Source organism: Prosopis cineraria, unplaced genomic scaffold (assembly GCF_029017545.1).
Source record: "Prosopis cineraria cultivar Desert tree isolate PC_DT_omini unplaced genomic scaffold, ASM2901754v1 PC4, whole genome shotgun sequence".
Classification (NCBI taxonomy): Eukaryota; Viridiplantae; Streptophyta; class Magnoliopsida; order Fabales; family Fabaceae; genus Prosopis; species Prosopis cineraria.
The window spans coordinates 39,185,340-39,200,997 of record NW_026555335.1 but is presented as its reverse complement, the minus strand read 5'-3'; the positions used below and the strand labels follow the sequence as shown (position 1 = coordinate 39,200,997).

Below are 15,658 nucleotides of genomic sequence, written 5' to 3'. Positions count from 1 at the left end.
TTATTTGAGGATTGGGTTTTAAGATGATCATGGTACCTGTTGAGAAAATTTGTTCCTAAATGTGTTTGCTGATAGTAGAGATTTTAGTCATACGGCTTACTACTAGAAAGAAAATTATTACATTATGACTGAGTGATGCATTTTATTTATTATTACAGGACGCTGAGGAAATCGAATAAGCATTAAGCATTTATTAAATAATAATACAACTTATTTATCAGTGGAATCAAAGGCTTAAAGAAAAAATGTATATGTCAACCCGTGGGTAATTCACTAACCCGAAAATTTAAAAGTATGGCCGTAATTTGTATCCGAAAAATTTATGTTATGTTTCTGTTCGAGTTTTGAAACCATGAATGGTTCCGCTGTTGTATGAGGCCTCTTGCAAGTGTGCCTTTTGCTTTTTCTGTTTCTCATCATTTCGGATTTTTTATCAATCATTTCATTTTTTTTAAATGTTGAAAATATCCAAAGCTAATGCTTCATTGAATGCATTTTTTTTTTGACTTTTTAGGATTTTTCATCTTTTTTTCCCGAAATTTCTAAGGTGCACGTGAACTGAGGCATAAATCAACTAGTGTTCTCGATGATACTGTATTTTGATGCGTTGGGATCCTTGAGTGTTGTTTTCCTCCTTTATAGTCCAAAGTGTTGTCTCCCCAAGAAATTAGTCATTAATTTAATCAATTATTTACGAGGAATATGAATGCTTAATTTTTTGGCACAATTTACAAAGAGTGGGCATGTCTTGTGCAGTCATCTGATTGAGTTTCCGAATTAGAAATCAGTTAAGTTTTGTGGTCTGTCATATAAATGTAAATTGCTATCTTCAATATTTTGAAATCTGAACCGAACATCGAACCATAAAGAGCAACTGGTTGCGGTTTTCATGATTCAACCAGTAATCGAACCGGTGATATAAAGATTAAATAAAAAATAATATTTATATACACACATATAACACTAATTTGTTGATGATGTTTGGAATCTCAACGTCGAAGGCTAAATGCCTGGATTGTTAGAGTTAAAGGTAGAGGCATGTCAGCACAAGTTTGCAATTCAAAGGAAAACACCAGAGTTGGAAGCATGCTGACACATCACAACTCACGAGCTTCTGATTTTAATCCCAAAGGTTGGATCACTACTGCTAAAGGCAAAGGTTGGAGAAGTCAGAGATTGAACATGAGTCATAAAGAAGAGATCATAGATTAGAGAAGAGAAAATAAAAGAAAATTAAAAAAGAAAAATCATGAATTTGAACTACTTAGCGTAAATTTTTTTTTCTTTCCTTTTTTTTAATTTTTTGTTTTTTTGGCTTTGAACTAGATTGACCCGCTTTAGGTTTTAAGTTAAATCTGGTTCTATAAAAACTGCCTAGTTTAATTCAATCTAAAGGCTAATTTGATTCAATTGGTTGAATTAAACTGTTTTATTCAATAGACGACGATCGAACCATTTGATTTTCACGGCATTGGCAATATCATGATTGCAATTTGGGGGAGAAACAACACCAAAATTGAAATAGGACCAAAAATACGGTGATCTAAATAATTCGTTCTCAATGCTTGAGTACAAAGTGCAATTGTAACCAATGAATGGACTTTATACCAAGACCTTGAAGGCCAATTCAAGTAGGCACATGCAAGCTGGGAGGGGCTATAATACCATTATTTAATGTTAATAGAGACGTTGACTACTAGTTGAACAAATGATAAATGAGATTATCTAAACTAATTAGCAAGAACATATTTTTAACAAAACAAATAGTCCCAATTTTTCCAGTCTTGCATCAGCCTTATCACCGTCAAATGATGTATACTACTTCATACTTCATGCTTTCCTTATCTTAGTATGCGTTTATTGACAGAATATCCTGTTAAAACATTGGCTTCCTTCAATTATGAAACCAGCCATTGGATTCATTGCCAATGCAGACTTGGAAATGACAATAAAGGCACTTACACATAGCGAATGAAGGTTATAATCCAAAAAAATTAAGTACAGGAAATTCCCATGAGAAAGTATTGTGCTGAATTTGTGATGCCAAGTCAGCATTGTAGAATTTAATTCACACACATGCACTGCCCACGGATGGGGGCTATAATCATTGACCTTTTCAATCATAATTTAATTAACTAAATTTTGAAGAACAGAGTGCCCAGTGGGCTTCTTGTTGGCTTCTACGTGACTGAATTATCTAAGGTAGAGGCTTAGAAGCATGGATACGTGCAAAATCCCAATGTGTTCGTGTCAAATACGTATCCGACATGGACACCTGTTTAGGATGCGGAAACGCCGCGTTCGCTTCTCCAATTTCAGTTAAACATGAGCTGAGACGGGTGAACACAGGCGATGTCTAGAACTTGGCATTTTGGCTTGGTTTTTTTTTTTTTTTTTTTCTAATTTCCAAAAATCAATGAACTCAGCTTCGTCCAGTTCAGTCGATCGTATCCCCCTTCTTGCGTGAGTTTCGCTTTAACTCTCCGTCATCTTCGAGCATAGTCCTTCTTCAATATTTAGTCACGACTCACAGTGCTCTCTCTTAGTTGAGGTTCGAGCTTTGTCGCTTCAGTTACTAACTTTGGACTCAATGCTTCTTCTCAAGGCGTTGTGCGTCTTCAGCAGTTCAGCTCGTGATTCCGTCACCCTGTCTCTCCGAGTTGGAGGTTAGTTCTTCTTCATCTTCTTCTCCAATGCTCTGTCACATTTGGCATCCCTAGTTCCCATATATTCTAGACTTCAAGTTCCCACTCCTCAATATGCTAAATTCTAGTTTTGGGTATTGCGACTGCCAGGTTGTTAAAAATATTTTTTAAGCTCTTATTGACTGTTAAATCTACTGCTTGGGCTGGGAAGCATGGATATGATATTAGATCTTGAGTGTCGATTTATTGGACATATTAAAATTGTACTTTTTAACTTTAAATATGAAATTATGAAATTAAAATATGTATATATATCTAAATATTTAATTTTTAATTATTTATATAACCGCACCCGTATCTTAAAATTTTTAAAAATTGTCATGTCCACGTATCGTATCCGATACTGGTACCTATATTGGTGCTTCTTAGGGTAGAGGCTAAGCGAAGACAAGAATACATGAGCTTGGTGAAACTAAATCTTAATGAGTTTTTCACCGTTGGATCTCCTTGAGATTCGTGTAAATTTCTTTTACATACACATAAAACTCACGAGATGATCTAATGGTGAAGAAGCTCAAGACATAAGCTAAGCAGAAAAACATAAGAGTACCGTTTGACCACACAACATGGAAACGAGAACACCGGTTTGCACTGACCACTGATGCTTGACCAAAAAGCTTCCTAGTTCCTAATTCAAAGATATACTATATTCTTACCTATCCAACAACATATATGGCTTCATGGGCAGGGTATTTGTCCCTCCACGCAATGCTTAGCCGTTGGCATTTTTTAGACGCGCAATGAGCTCATCCTACAAAATTTTTTTTGGTCATATTAGTAAAAAGCCAAAACACCCAGAAAAAAATAAATAAAACGGGCAAGAACTCTGAAAATTAGTCAGTCATGGCTATATGCCAGTTTACATTCCTGTTAACTTCCAGGAACGAGATAGGAGGATTTTGAAGAACTTGTTGCGATATGTTTGGAGCGCCTATAGCCTAGACTATACACTATACAGCACATGCTACTCCGCAGACTATGGGTTGCCAATTAAGGGAAAAAAGAAGAAGGCAAGATTGTGAAATGAACAACTGTATGCATGCATTTCGTCTTAATAGTTAATACTCGCCTTCTTTCCTTTGGGCGGAAGGCCTTTAGCTTTCAAGAGAGCTCGAAGCCTCTCTACAGTCAAGCTCTGCAAGTCCCTTTCCTTAGTAGAAGTTTGACTGTTTGATCCCTCTGCTATTGGAAAGCCAAAAAAGAGACAAGAAATAAGTTATATATATTGTGTACTGCAGACCACAGAAACATGCAGAGCAAGACATTTCTACGGCTCAGCCGCTCGGCTTAATCATACATGAATATATGGAAACCACAAACCAAGTATCTTATTCATCAACAAACCCAGGTCTTTAGTGGGTGAATTGTCATTTGTGAATTTGGATTTACAAGTACATAGACAAGAACAAGGACCACACTCCATATTAAGGCAACATAAACATCAAATTTGAAATATAAAGTTAAGACAGCATTGGATTTTTATAACAAACGTACTGATGTACATGATATACTAAGTGGTGTAGCAATTGGCCACAAGAAATTCCAAGAACGAAGGACACACCATGCACAAAGTGAAACAAAGACAACTAACTATGTACTGGTCAACAGTCCATTTCTAAACACTTTGCACCGATTCTAAACTGTTACTATAAACAAATCCACACATGAAAATAGATTAACACGCATAGCAAACATGACTATTTGATATTATGTATGTTCTATAATTTAAATGGCATTTCAATATTACTTCTACAAGTATTTAGGAATCATGCTTGAAAGGTGTCATGTCCTAATATCAATATGTACCAGACAGAAATAATATCTCAACTTTGGGACGTATCCCCGGGAAATTGGGAATAATAAATGTCATTTTCTAAAAGGCATGACGAGCAAATAATATGTGTCAATAAATAAATAAACAATGATTCCTGTTTTTAAGAAACACAGGTGTGCATAAAAGAGTGTATTAATGTGACAGAGAAGTATAGTAGTACATATATAGACTAAAACCAAATCTAGATACTATACAGCAACTACATGAATTCACCTTGTCTAGAGTTCACTTGACTATTCATTCTCTTTAATGAAGTTCTGGTATCTAGAATCTTTTCACCAGCCCTGATTAAAAATGAGTGAGACAACATTCAAAATCATTCAACTCAACTAAGATAAAATATACATTCAGTAATTGCCATGATGTAAAAATTATTCACATGAACAATAATATGTAGTAGGACAAAATTATCAAGATGTTCACAGAATATAGTAAATGGAGATGTTGCTATTGAAAAACTTGTGTTCATAGATCATATCATATTATACCATTACAAAATCACACTTCCATAAAAAGTGGGATTGGTACCTCTTCTTTGAGCTCTCAGTTCCATCCTTTGAACAGCAATCACCTTTGTGTTTCTTCAGTGTGAGTGATCTAATCAGTATGTTTTGTTGATTTGTCTTAATGTGTTGGTCCTCTGGATACACAACAGAGTCAGAAGTTTTACTGAGCAACAATTATCTAGTCTAGAAAACATTTAAATTTTGTAAAAATGCACAGAATAGATAGCTAGCAAATATAGAATGAAAATTGAAACCCTAGTTTAAAAGCACAAATAGTGACAGATGAACCAAGAGGATTGTAGGATAAATAATAATCACAATTGATATGGAGTACATAGAAATCAACATTGAGTAAAAAGTGTGTGCATGTGTAAATTTTACCTTGAGAAAACTAAGACAATGAAGGTTGCATGTTTAACAAAGACAAATTATACTTTGAAGACTACAATATTACACTTCATTATCATCTTCAACATAAATTGCCCAAAATACAGCACATTCTGATATCACAAGCTTTAATTTTTTTTGCATAGAATAAACAAGGTACAATTTCACGCAGAAAGTTTACCATGTATGAATGCTAAATCTAGCACTTTTCAGCATTATATTGAGTCATTGTCTATTGATATGCCAACATTATAAAAGATCCAGGTGACAAAAACATGAATAAAAGTATACCATCTCAAACTAGATACCATAATAGACTCAATAATACAATAACAATAAGCCTTATTCCACCAGGTGGGGTTGGCTACATAAATTACATGATGCCATTGTACCCTATTATTTATAGCTTTTAGGAATGTTGTTAACTAAGAAGTTATAATAGATTCAATAATATTTCAACAAAACGGTGACATCCATCAACAGGGCATGTTATAAGCAAATGAGCAGCATCTGAACCTGATCAAGTATAACACTCCTTAAGGGTGCTAGAAAGCCAGGTGTAGAAAACTCATGAACTATATGATGCTTCACACAAAATACCATATATCAAAGCTTAAGTGGCACTTCTAAAGTAGAAAAAATGTATTTTTCTAAACAAAAGGCTCTTTCATTTGCTATGGTATGCATTACAAGCTAGAACAAGCAACAGCTAGCCAAAATACTTCAAGAAGAATGCATGAGCTGACCTGGAGGACAGGTATTATGATCACAAATATAAACCCGCATCCCACCCTGCATAGTTGTTTGTCAAACATGAACACAATTAGAAGGTCAAACTCAAACAATAGGATATAACATCAGGGTTATCATGATAATACATAAAGATTCGATTCACAGCAGACAATCCCCACAAGCGTGGGAAAACATATTTTCCAAGTCAAGAAATAAAATTATAACCACTTGATTCCAAGTAATGTGTACATAAGAAAATCAGAATAAACAAATCACTAAGTAGTTGCATCATTATAAGTGAAGAATACATGAGAAGCAAGGATTACGCCATATTCAGGGAGTAGAGAAACGTTAATGAGAAATTGCATCCGTAATATTACCATATCCGAGTTTATATGCCTATTTTCTTAGTATAAATTAGTATCACATTCTTTCCCAACCATTTTTGAAGTCACGCCAGAGCACATTCTTCAGAGTGCTCCTGAGTTTATTCCACTATAAATCAGAGTGACTTATAAAAACGCTCTAAATTAAAAAAGAATGAACAAGTGAGAGAAAATTCCCAATTTCTTCTGAGGAAAAATGGTTAATAAAACGAATACAACTACCCATGTGATTAATGGGAACCGGAGAATTTGTCACAGTAAAATATACTACTTACAACACCTAATGTAAAACAAAAGGGGCCTTCCCCACTCCAGAAGACACATGGCATACCAATGTTTCCAGGAAAGACGCAATATTCTTTCAGATGCCAAAAATTAACAGCAACCCGTGTCCCCATCTTAAAAATTCCTACGAAAGTTCGACACTTTAAATTTCAAGGTCTTTCACTGGACAAGTTGACATAACACAGTATCTGACGGCGCTGCTATCCTAATATCTCTCACTAAATGCCAATGCTGTCTCCAAGATGCCTAAAATAAATTGTAATACTGAAGTAGAAATGGAATAACATCAGCGCAGCGCCCTATTAAAAGCACAAAGCATCCAAATTCCAAACTACATTCAACAATTGATATTGGATCAGTTAGCTTCACTAACTAAGATGAACAAACAAGAAATTTAAGCGATACAAAATACCACAGGCATATAATCTAATAAATAAAGTAATACAGCAAGAACCAAAAAGACAAATATAACCGGGTTTGAAGAAATGACGGTGGATGAGAAGAGGCCTCGAGAGGGAAGATTGGCGAGGAACTCTGAAGCGGCAGATGGTGAGGGATTACTATCGGAAGAGTGTGAAGACGGGCCCTCCATTGAGGAACAAAAGAAAAAAACCCTCGAAGTGAAACACAGCGCGAGGAAGAGCGAAAGAAGTCGATTGGGGTCTTCGAACCAAAAGTTGAGAGACTGCCAGCGACGACCGTAAACTGAACTTCTGTGTTACATTTACGGAAGGTGCAACTCGTCAATAAGTTTTGGACTCCTCATGGACCAGATCGCAGACTCAAGTGATGTCTTGTATTTCAAATACGGGCTATTGGTATAACATAAATGGACGAGTTCTTGCGTTTCTGTTAAAAAATCTTGTGTTTACAAAATGAGGTAAAAAAATTATAAATAGCAAATATTATTACTTTTTTTTTTACAAACAAATGTTATTGATTTAAATGTTAACTTCATAACAAAAAACAGTTGATAAATGCTTTATATATATATATATATATATATATAATACTTGAATGAATAATGTAGGACTTTCGCATCACTGTCTTTCAGATTATAACTCTTTTAGTTGAATATCCCATACCTGACTATATATTAATTCCCTTCACTAATGATTGCATTCCAAAAATATGAACTCTGGTTAAAGACATTATTTAAAACATTCCCATTTTTTAACCATCACTAAGTTTATGTGTCATCCTTAACAGGGGTTATACTAACCTCCTTTGTAGTTTCAATTTTATGTCATGTCCTTGGAGGGATCCCTTTTAACATAAGAAATCATTTTTTCATTCACTTGTTCTCTTGTATTATTCTTATTATACTGCATCTTTTGATTTTAACCTCACGTGGAAAACAAGCTTCTACAAGCATCATCTCAGTCTCACTAAATACTTAATTCATAAGGTTTTCATAAATCCTCATTCCTTTTTTTTCTATTCTCTCTGCCTTAAATCCAATCTTTGTTTCACACGAGAAGAAAGAATGAAAAATTGTCTTGAATAATTTATGAAATAGAAAACACAACCATAACTTTGGGTGGGAAGGTTATAATCAAACAATATCTATATATTTTTATTTTTAATGTTATATATTTTTCATAAAACAATATCTATAAATCTTATAAAAAACAATATATATATATATATATATATATTTAATGTTATATAGATACATAGATAATATATATATATTTAATGTTATATAGATACATAGATTTACATTTGCAAAAATGATAATAAAATCCCTTTAAAATATATAAATAATAATTTAATCCTTCAAAATGCCATAATTTTTATGAAGTCTTTAAGAACTTTTTTATCATAATTTAATGTTATATAGGAACTGAAAATACTTAAAAAAACTACAAGGACTAAAAGTGAAATCCCACAAACCACAGAGACTAGTGATTATGCTTTCCCTTCTCCTTTTTTCCATCAAATGACAGGCACCGCGAGACTTCTATGGGCGCAAAATTCTCAATGCCCTTGCCCTTGAAAGTAAGAAATAATGATAATACAGCATTCCATGTATAAGCATCCAAGCCATGCAATTAACTCACTTAACAAAGCCTTTAAAATGTGCAAAACTGGTTGAGGGGAAATTGTGAGGATAACAATCACATAAACTACAAGTATTAAAAAAAAAATGCACATCAAAATATGGCAACAGTATCCATGCAAAGTGAACATGTTTGCTGATGCGCATGCAAGCTGAATCCCATCCACCATCCCCACAGGCCCAAAATGGTGTTTCAGAAGCAGAATTGACAGAATCATCAATGTTCCTCTGATTTTTGAGACACTCGACTTCTCTTTTCCTCAATACCAGATTGAGAAAATCTCCTTCGAAGAACCTCCAAAACATCTTCTACTTTCACTTCTTTATTTGCCAGCAAAACCATGGCATGATATATTACATCTGCCATCTCTGAGGCAGCTCGTGACTTGTCCTCGTTCTTCTCGAGTGTTTGACACAACTCATCTGCCTCCTCCCTGTCAGTGCAAGTTATGGTTATAATCTAAAGATACAATTTTTATGTGTTTGATCCGCATTTTCTTTTCAAGCAAGTACAATTTATAAGAAAAATGAGTAGAGTTTAAAGAAAATCACTATACAAATGCAATTCCACAGTGTGGCCAGAAAATAACATGATTACATGAAATACCTTACCGGATTTTAGAGCACAGCAAATGATGGTCAAGCAGTAATCGCTTTGTCCATGAAGGCTTTCCAGTTTCTCCTCCTGCTAACTCTGCTTTGCGCTGGGAGATTGTTGACTCCAGTGCATACAATGAGGTTAAAGCTAATCTACTTCCTTTGGCCTGTCATAGATGACCTAAATCAGTGAATCACTTAGCTAAAATGCAATGATTGACTGATTGAAGCTACCTCTTGCCCTTTTAACAAGTCAAAGACGGATGTATAATAGCATGTCTCTGACCCGGTGTGACAGGTTGGCCCATCAGGCTTCCCAAGGTATATAATCTAAAAGACAATAATTACAAAAGAAATGGTATTGCATTCCATTAGAACTACTAAAGGCAAAATAAAATAGTTTAGCATGAAGAGGAAAAAAGGATCTTACAGAATCATGATCACAATCAAGGAAGATATCATGAACATTAATAAAATTATTAGAGGTCTCTCCCTTTGTCCATAATGTTGACCGTGACCGGCTATAGAATGTTGCCTTGCGAGAGGATATGGTTGTAGCTACAGCATCTCTATTGGCAAAACCTTGCATGAGTATGGCTCCTGTGTCCACATTTTGAGCTATTGCCACTGCTAAACCTTTGCCATCCCATTTCACACTGTCCAGAAGTAATTCAACCTGAAATAAGTTTATTCTATCTAAATGACAATCACATCTATAGGCAAATTACTGCTATGACTTGAGTAATACAAACCAAAGTAGAATAATTTTACCAGTTGACTCAATCACTTGGCCACCTTGCACAATTTTATGTATTACAAAAACGAATGCAGAATCAACCACAAGAGTGCTGCATAACAATACTAGGAAATGCCAAGAACAACTATGAAAAATATCAAACAGTCAACCAAGAACCAACTCCTTTTCTTTAATATCCTTACTAGAGACAGTAATTAATCAATAACACACTACCAGGGAAGTTCAAGATTCAATCTCAAATTTTTTCCATACACAGCCGTACCTATACAGCATGCCTATGCTTGTGTGAAAGAGAAAATCTAAATTTTAATATGCTATCTCTTAGGATATATTTTCAGATGTTAGTAAACTTATATGCTATTTCTGCAAATGTAATTACTATCTGCGAAAGAGGGTTGGCTTCCTCAAGAAGGGACTGTCAACCTTGGAAGCATGGATACACTGATTTTGGTGGCATATCCGTGTCAGATATGCACTGGACACGAACACTTGCTCCATGCAAGTACGTCCGTGTCTGACACCTTTTTTTTTTTGGGTGATGCAACATGGCGTGACCCTATGGGACATAGCTTCGATGCGGGACACTGTGTTTTGCATAAAAATAATTGCCTAAAGCCCTAATTTACAAAGCATCAAGTAGATCGAACCTTTTCAGATCAACAGATTCTCCATTCTCTCCTAACTCTCAAACTCAATCGTTCATCACTCTCTTCTCATTGAGTCCCAAATTGCACCACTGTGCTCCTCTACGGACCCTTGGAACACGCCACCGTGCCTTCCTGTTTGCATTGCCTTGAACCTATTCTCGGTTGCTCAGCTTATCAATGTCTATCTTGTGTCTCACGCTAAAACCGTAAGCTAAAATGAGCTTGTTATTTTATTGTGTTGCTCACTGCTTCATTTCAGCTCACTACTCGCCTCTTTGTTTCTTATTATTCTATTATGTTGCTGCTTAGCTCACATGCTCTGTTCTATTCCTCCTTTGAAAATTTGACTAGTATTTATTAATTTAATATGTTGTATTGCATTGTTCATATGTGCACACAGAACCTATGCTCACCTGCTTTCTATTTTATATTATTATGATATTATGTTGCTCAATCTGCATTTCAATGGTTCTAGTCCAGCAATGCTATTTGATATAAGTTTATTTCAATTTGTTTTTTTTCTTTTTTTAATTAGATATTGCTATAACCAGTAGTTCTAGGGGAAGTATTAATTTAACAACTCGTTATTCTTCTACAAATGAGCTACAAAAGATGGAACTCCCTTATGGTGCTATATCACTTTGGTGAATAAAAATAGGGACATACCAAGGGGTGGAAATAGATATTAGAGGAGTAATTATTGTAACAAAGAATTTAATGGCGCTTACTCTAAAGTTAAGTGGCACTTGTTAAAAACTTTTAGCAAAGGAATTGCTATATACCCGAAAGTTGATGAGTATTGCCTAGTTGAGATGAGAACATTACAAGAAGATGCTGATAATTAGACCAAGCCAAAGCAAGTGCCATTACCAGCCCCAACTGAAGGTTCATCTCCCTTAAATGTTATGACAAGTGAATTTAACCAAAGCAAGAGAAAGGCAGTAAGTTCATTAGAAAAAGCCTTCCAACAAGGGGCTAGAGAAAATCTACATGCCGAAATTACAAGAATGTTTTATACAAGTAGTTTATCTTTTCATTTGGCACGCAATCCATATTTTATCAGTTCATATTAATATGCTGCCAATAATATCATTCCTGGATACAAACCTCTCTCGGTTATAATGCATTACGGAGCCCATTGTTACAAAGAGAAAGAGCTCATACAAAGAAGTTATTTAAGCCAATTAAAGGGACTTGGCATTTGAAAGGAGTGAGCATAATCATAGATGGTTGGAGAAATGCTCAAAGGAGGCCTTTGATTAATTTTATGGCTATATTTGATGGGGATCCCATGTTTTTTAAGGCAATTGATGGATCTAAAAAATATAAAGACAAACATTTTATGGCTGACCTGATGCGTCAAGTGATTAAAGAGGTCAAGCCTTAGAATGTGGTTCAAATAATTACTGATAATGCATCTGTTTGCAAATCTACAGGTAGACTTATAGAGGCCAAGTATCTCACCATTTTCTGGACGCCATGTGTTGTGCATACACTCAATCTTGCATTAAAAAATACATGTGCAGCAAAAAATATAGAGGCAAATGAAATTGTGTATGATGAATGCCATTGGATAGAGGAGGTTAAGGATGATGCTGTTTTTATTAGAACATTTATCATGTATCATTCTATGCGATTGGCAATTTTTAATGAATTTGTGCCATTAAAATTACTTGCCATAGCTAACACTCGATTTGCATCCACGATTGTTATGCTGAAAAGACTCAAGCTCATTAAAACTTCTCTTCGCACAATGGTGATAAGTGCAGCATAGAATGCTTATAAGGAAGATGATATTGAAAAGGCAACCACGGTTAAAAATTTGATTCTTAATGACTCTTGGTGGGATAAGGTGGATTATATACTTTCCTTTACTAGACCAATTTATGACATGCTTCGAATGGCTAATAAAAATAAGCCTATACGTCATTTAATTTATGAAATGTGGGGTTCAATGATAGAGCAAGTGAAGGAGTCCATTTACAAGTATGAGAATAAAGATCTTTCTAAGTATTCAAGTTTCCATGATGTTTATAGAATCATTATTGATCAGTGGATAAAGAATTACACTCCCCTTCATTGTCTTACACATTCATTGAATCCTAGGTTAGTAATAGTATTATTGCAATATTTACCATTCATGAATTATTTAGTTTTGTTTTTAATACTTTTTTTTTGGCAAATGTCATAGGTATTATACACCCCAATGGCTTGAAAGTTCTCCCAATAGAGTTCCTCCTCATTTAAATAATGAAATATCATCTGATAGAGTAAAGTGCCTTCATAAGTACTATACTGATCCTGAGGAGAGAAAGGCAGTTTTCCAAGAGTTCCCAAAATTTGCTGAAAGTTTAGACTTTTATTTATCATTTGATTGCTTGCAAGATAGATGGAATTTAGAACCTAAAGAGTGGTGGTTAAATTATGATTCTTTCACCCCCTATTCTCCAGAGGCTTGTATTGAAACTTCTAGGTCAACCGTGCTCTTACTCTTGTTGTGAAAGAAATTGGAACACTTACTCCTTTGTTCACTCATTGATGAGAAACAAAACCACTCCTAAAAGAGTTAAAGACTTAGTTTATGTGCATACTAATTTTCGTCTCTTGTCAAGGAAGAGTGAAAAGTATCACATTAGGTAGAGTAAAATGTGGGATATTGGTGGAGACACTATGGAGTCATTTGATGTTGCCAATAGTCTTGAGATGGCAAGCTTGTCACTTGATGAACCCATTTTAAAGCAAGAAATTATAGGAGAGTCTAGTAACATAATGGAAAATGAGGATGATGAAATGTAATGTACTTGGTAATACTTTATATTTCATTAAATAGCTATGCACTTTTAATAGTTGACGTGTTGCTTGCATTTATAAAAAAAAATTTATATATTCCCGCACCTGTATCCTAAAATTTTTAAAATCTGCCGTATCGCCATGTCATGCCGTATCGTATCCAATACTCGTACCTGTATCTATGCAACCTAGCTATCGACTGGGTGAATAAACTTAGTTTCTTATTTTCTCAATAGCTCCCTATGGCAATTTCCTAGCTAAGATCCTAAATAAGCATCAAACTCCTTTTTTACTCTCCTTGGCTCTTATGATTCCATCCCTACCTCATGATGTCTGTGGAACATATATAACATAATGTAGGATCACAAACTTTATAAGGCTGTTTTCAGTGACCACTGCCTTAGAGAAAAATGGATGCACCTTGTCAATCTAATAATCCTTAAAAGCCAATTAAGGAAGGTTCGACTTCAGCAACAGAAATAGGGTTGGAAGAATCCAATTACTATTTTATGCCACCCAAAAACAGAAGATAGGGAATGCTCATTTTATAATTTATATTTCAGTGCATAATTGATGAATTACTTGAAAGTATAAGGGATTCAATGATAATGCAGAAAACGAGAATTTGTGCAGCATGTCTCACACATAGAGATCAAGCTACTTGAAATATTTGTAAATACCTTGGGGTCAATGGAAACGTCTCTCTCTGATTGCTGAATTGAAGCAAAAGCTACACGAGGGCGTCCTCTCTTACCATTGTATTTACCACAGTCATAGTGCGAAAGATGCAGACAGCTCTTGCGCAAGAAGTTCGCAGATTGAAGCATGTGGGCATGAGGAACAGCCATTCAGACACAAATGCAATTTCACACGCTGAACTTGCAGCCTTTGCAACTGGGAGAAAAAAAATAAGTCAGGGATTTTCCGCTTCACACTCACTGCGCGAGAGCGAAGCTTATAAAGTGCAGAAACACTTTTGAAGAAAGCCGTCCATAGTCGAAACTTCAATGAGTATGATATCAGATCAAATACCGAACCCCAGAGAAAAAGAGGTAACTAGAGTAGCGAAAAGTGATCGAAGACTGGTAAATAAGAATGAAAGATAAAATCAGAGCAAATAATAAGCATCACCTACAAGGATTCTGGGAAACTCACCGATGGCGAGATGACAACGGCTAGACAACGCTGGGACGACACGCGGCGAGACGAGGTTCAGTGACAGCGAGCTCACCGGGACGAGGGTCTGACTCTTGAAGCACAGATGCAGGGTGAAGATCACGTGGGGTTTTCTGCTATTTATGTCTTAGATTAAGGTTGGAGGGAATTGAGAATAGAACACCCCGAAAATGCAAATGATAATTAATTAGCATTGTTTTTTAGTTTTTGGGATTTATTTGCCAATTGGTTTTAATATAAAAAGATTTTTTTTGCCCCTCTAAAAAGATAAATTTAATTACGTTCTAGTCATTTTTTAAGAAAGTTAATTTTTTTAAAGAATAGTGACTGATTTTTAATCATTAAACTTCATTAATAAATAAGTTTGTACAAAACACCTTATAATTTAATATTTTTTAGTCATTTTTAGAAAAATAGTGATTAATTTTTAATTATTGGATTTTGTTAATAAAAAAATTTGCACAATGAAATTTGTAATTTTCTATTTACTTTTAATTATTTTCCAAAAGATGGTCGTGATTAATTTTTAATTGTTGAGCTTTCTAATAAAATTTTTGCATATAGCAATTTTATTACTTTATTTTAACTACTTTTTTAAGAAAATTAGTCATTTGTTAAAAGGAAATAATAATTGATTGTTACTTGGTAGGCTTCACAGATAAAGAAATTCATAAAAAAACAGCTTATAATTTGCTATCATGTTATAATCATTTTTTCAAGAAAACTGTCATCTCCTTGAAAAAAATGTAATTGCTAATTTTTAATTGCAATCTTATTTTAAATTTTAAAGTATG

At 34.6% G+C, this 15,658-nt stretch overlaps 2 protein-coding genes across 3 annotated transcripts; both read right to left on the bottom strand.

Annotated features, from left to right (window-relative positions):
- Positions 1-3,108: 3,108 nt before the first annotated feature.
- On the bottom strand, positions 3,109-7,623 carry LOC129308762 (uncharacterized). 2 transcript variants are annotated; one of them, XM_054950107.1, is made up of 6 exons: positions 7,308-7,623; positions 6,179-6,224; positions 5,068-5,179; positions 4,753-4,823; positions 3,775-3,887; positions 3,109-3,456 (listed from the first exon to the last, which is right to left on the bottom strand). In XM_054950107.1, exons 1-6 carry the CDS (start codon positions 7,425-7,427, stop codon positions 3,418-3,420), a joined length of 501 nt encoding a protein of 166 aa, XP_054806082.1. In that variant the 5' UTR covers positions 7,428-7,623; the 3' UTR covers positions 3,109-3,417. The 2 variants fall into 2 exon arrangements, with proteins under 2 accessions (XP_054806082.1, XP_054806083.1); XM_054950108.1 differs by having other exon boundaries at positions 3,775-3,884; positions 7,308-7,621.
- Positions 7,624-8,830: 1,207 nt separating this feature from the next.
- On the bottom strand, positions 8,831-14,987 carry LOC129308760 (histidine biosynthesis bifunctional protein hisIE, chloroplastic). Its single transcript, XM_054950106.1, has 6 exons — positions 14,844-14,987; positions 14,369-14,582; positions 9,925-10,170; positions 9,729-9,824; positions 9,510-9,661; positions 8,831-9,331 (listed from the first exon to the last, which is right to left on the bottom strand). Exons 2-6 carry the CDS (start codon positions 14,534-14,536, stop codon positions 9,115-9,117), a joined length of 879 nt encoding a protein of 292 aa, XP_054806081.1. The 5' UTR covers positions 14,537-14,582; positions 14,844-14,987; the 3' UTR covers positions 8,831-9,114.
- Positions 14,988-15,658: the final 671 nt, after the last annotated feature.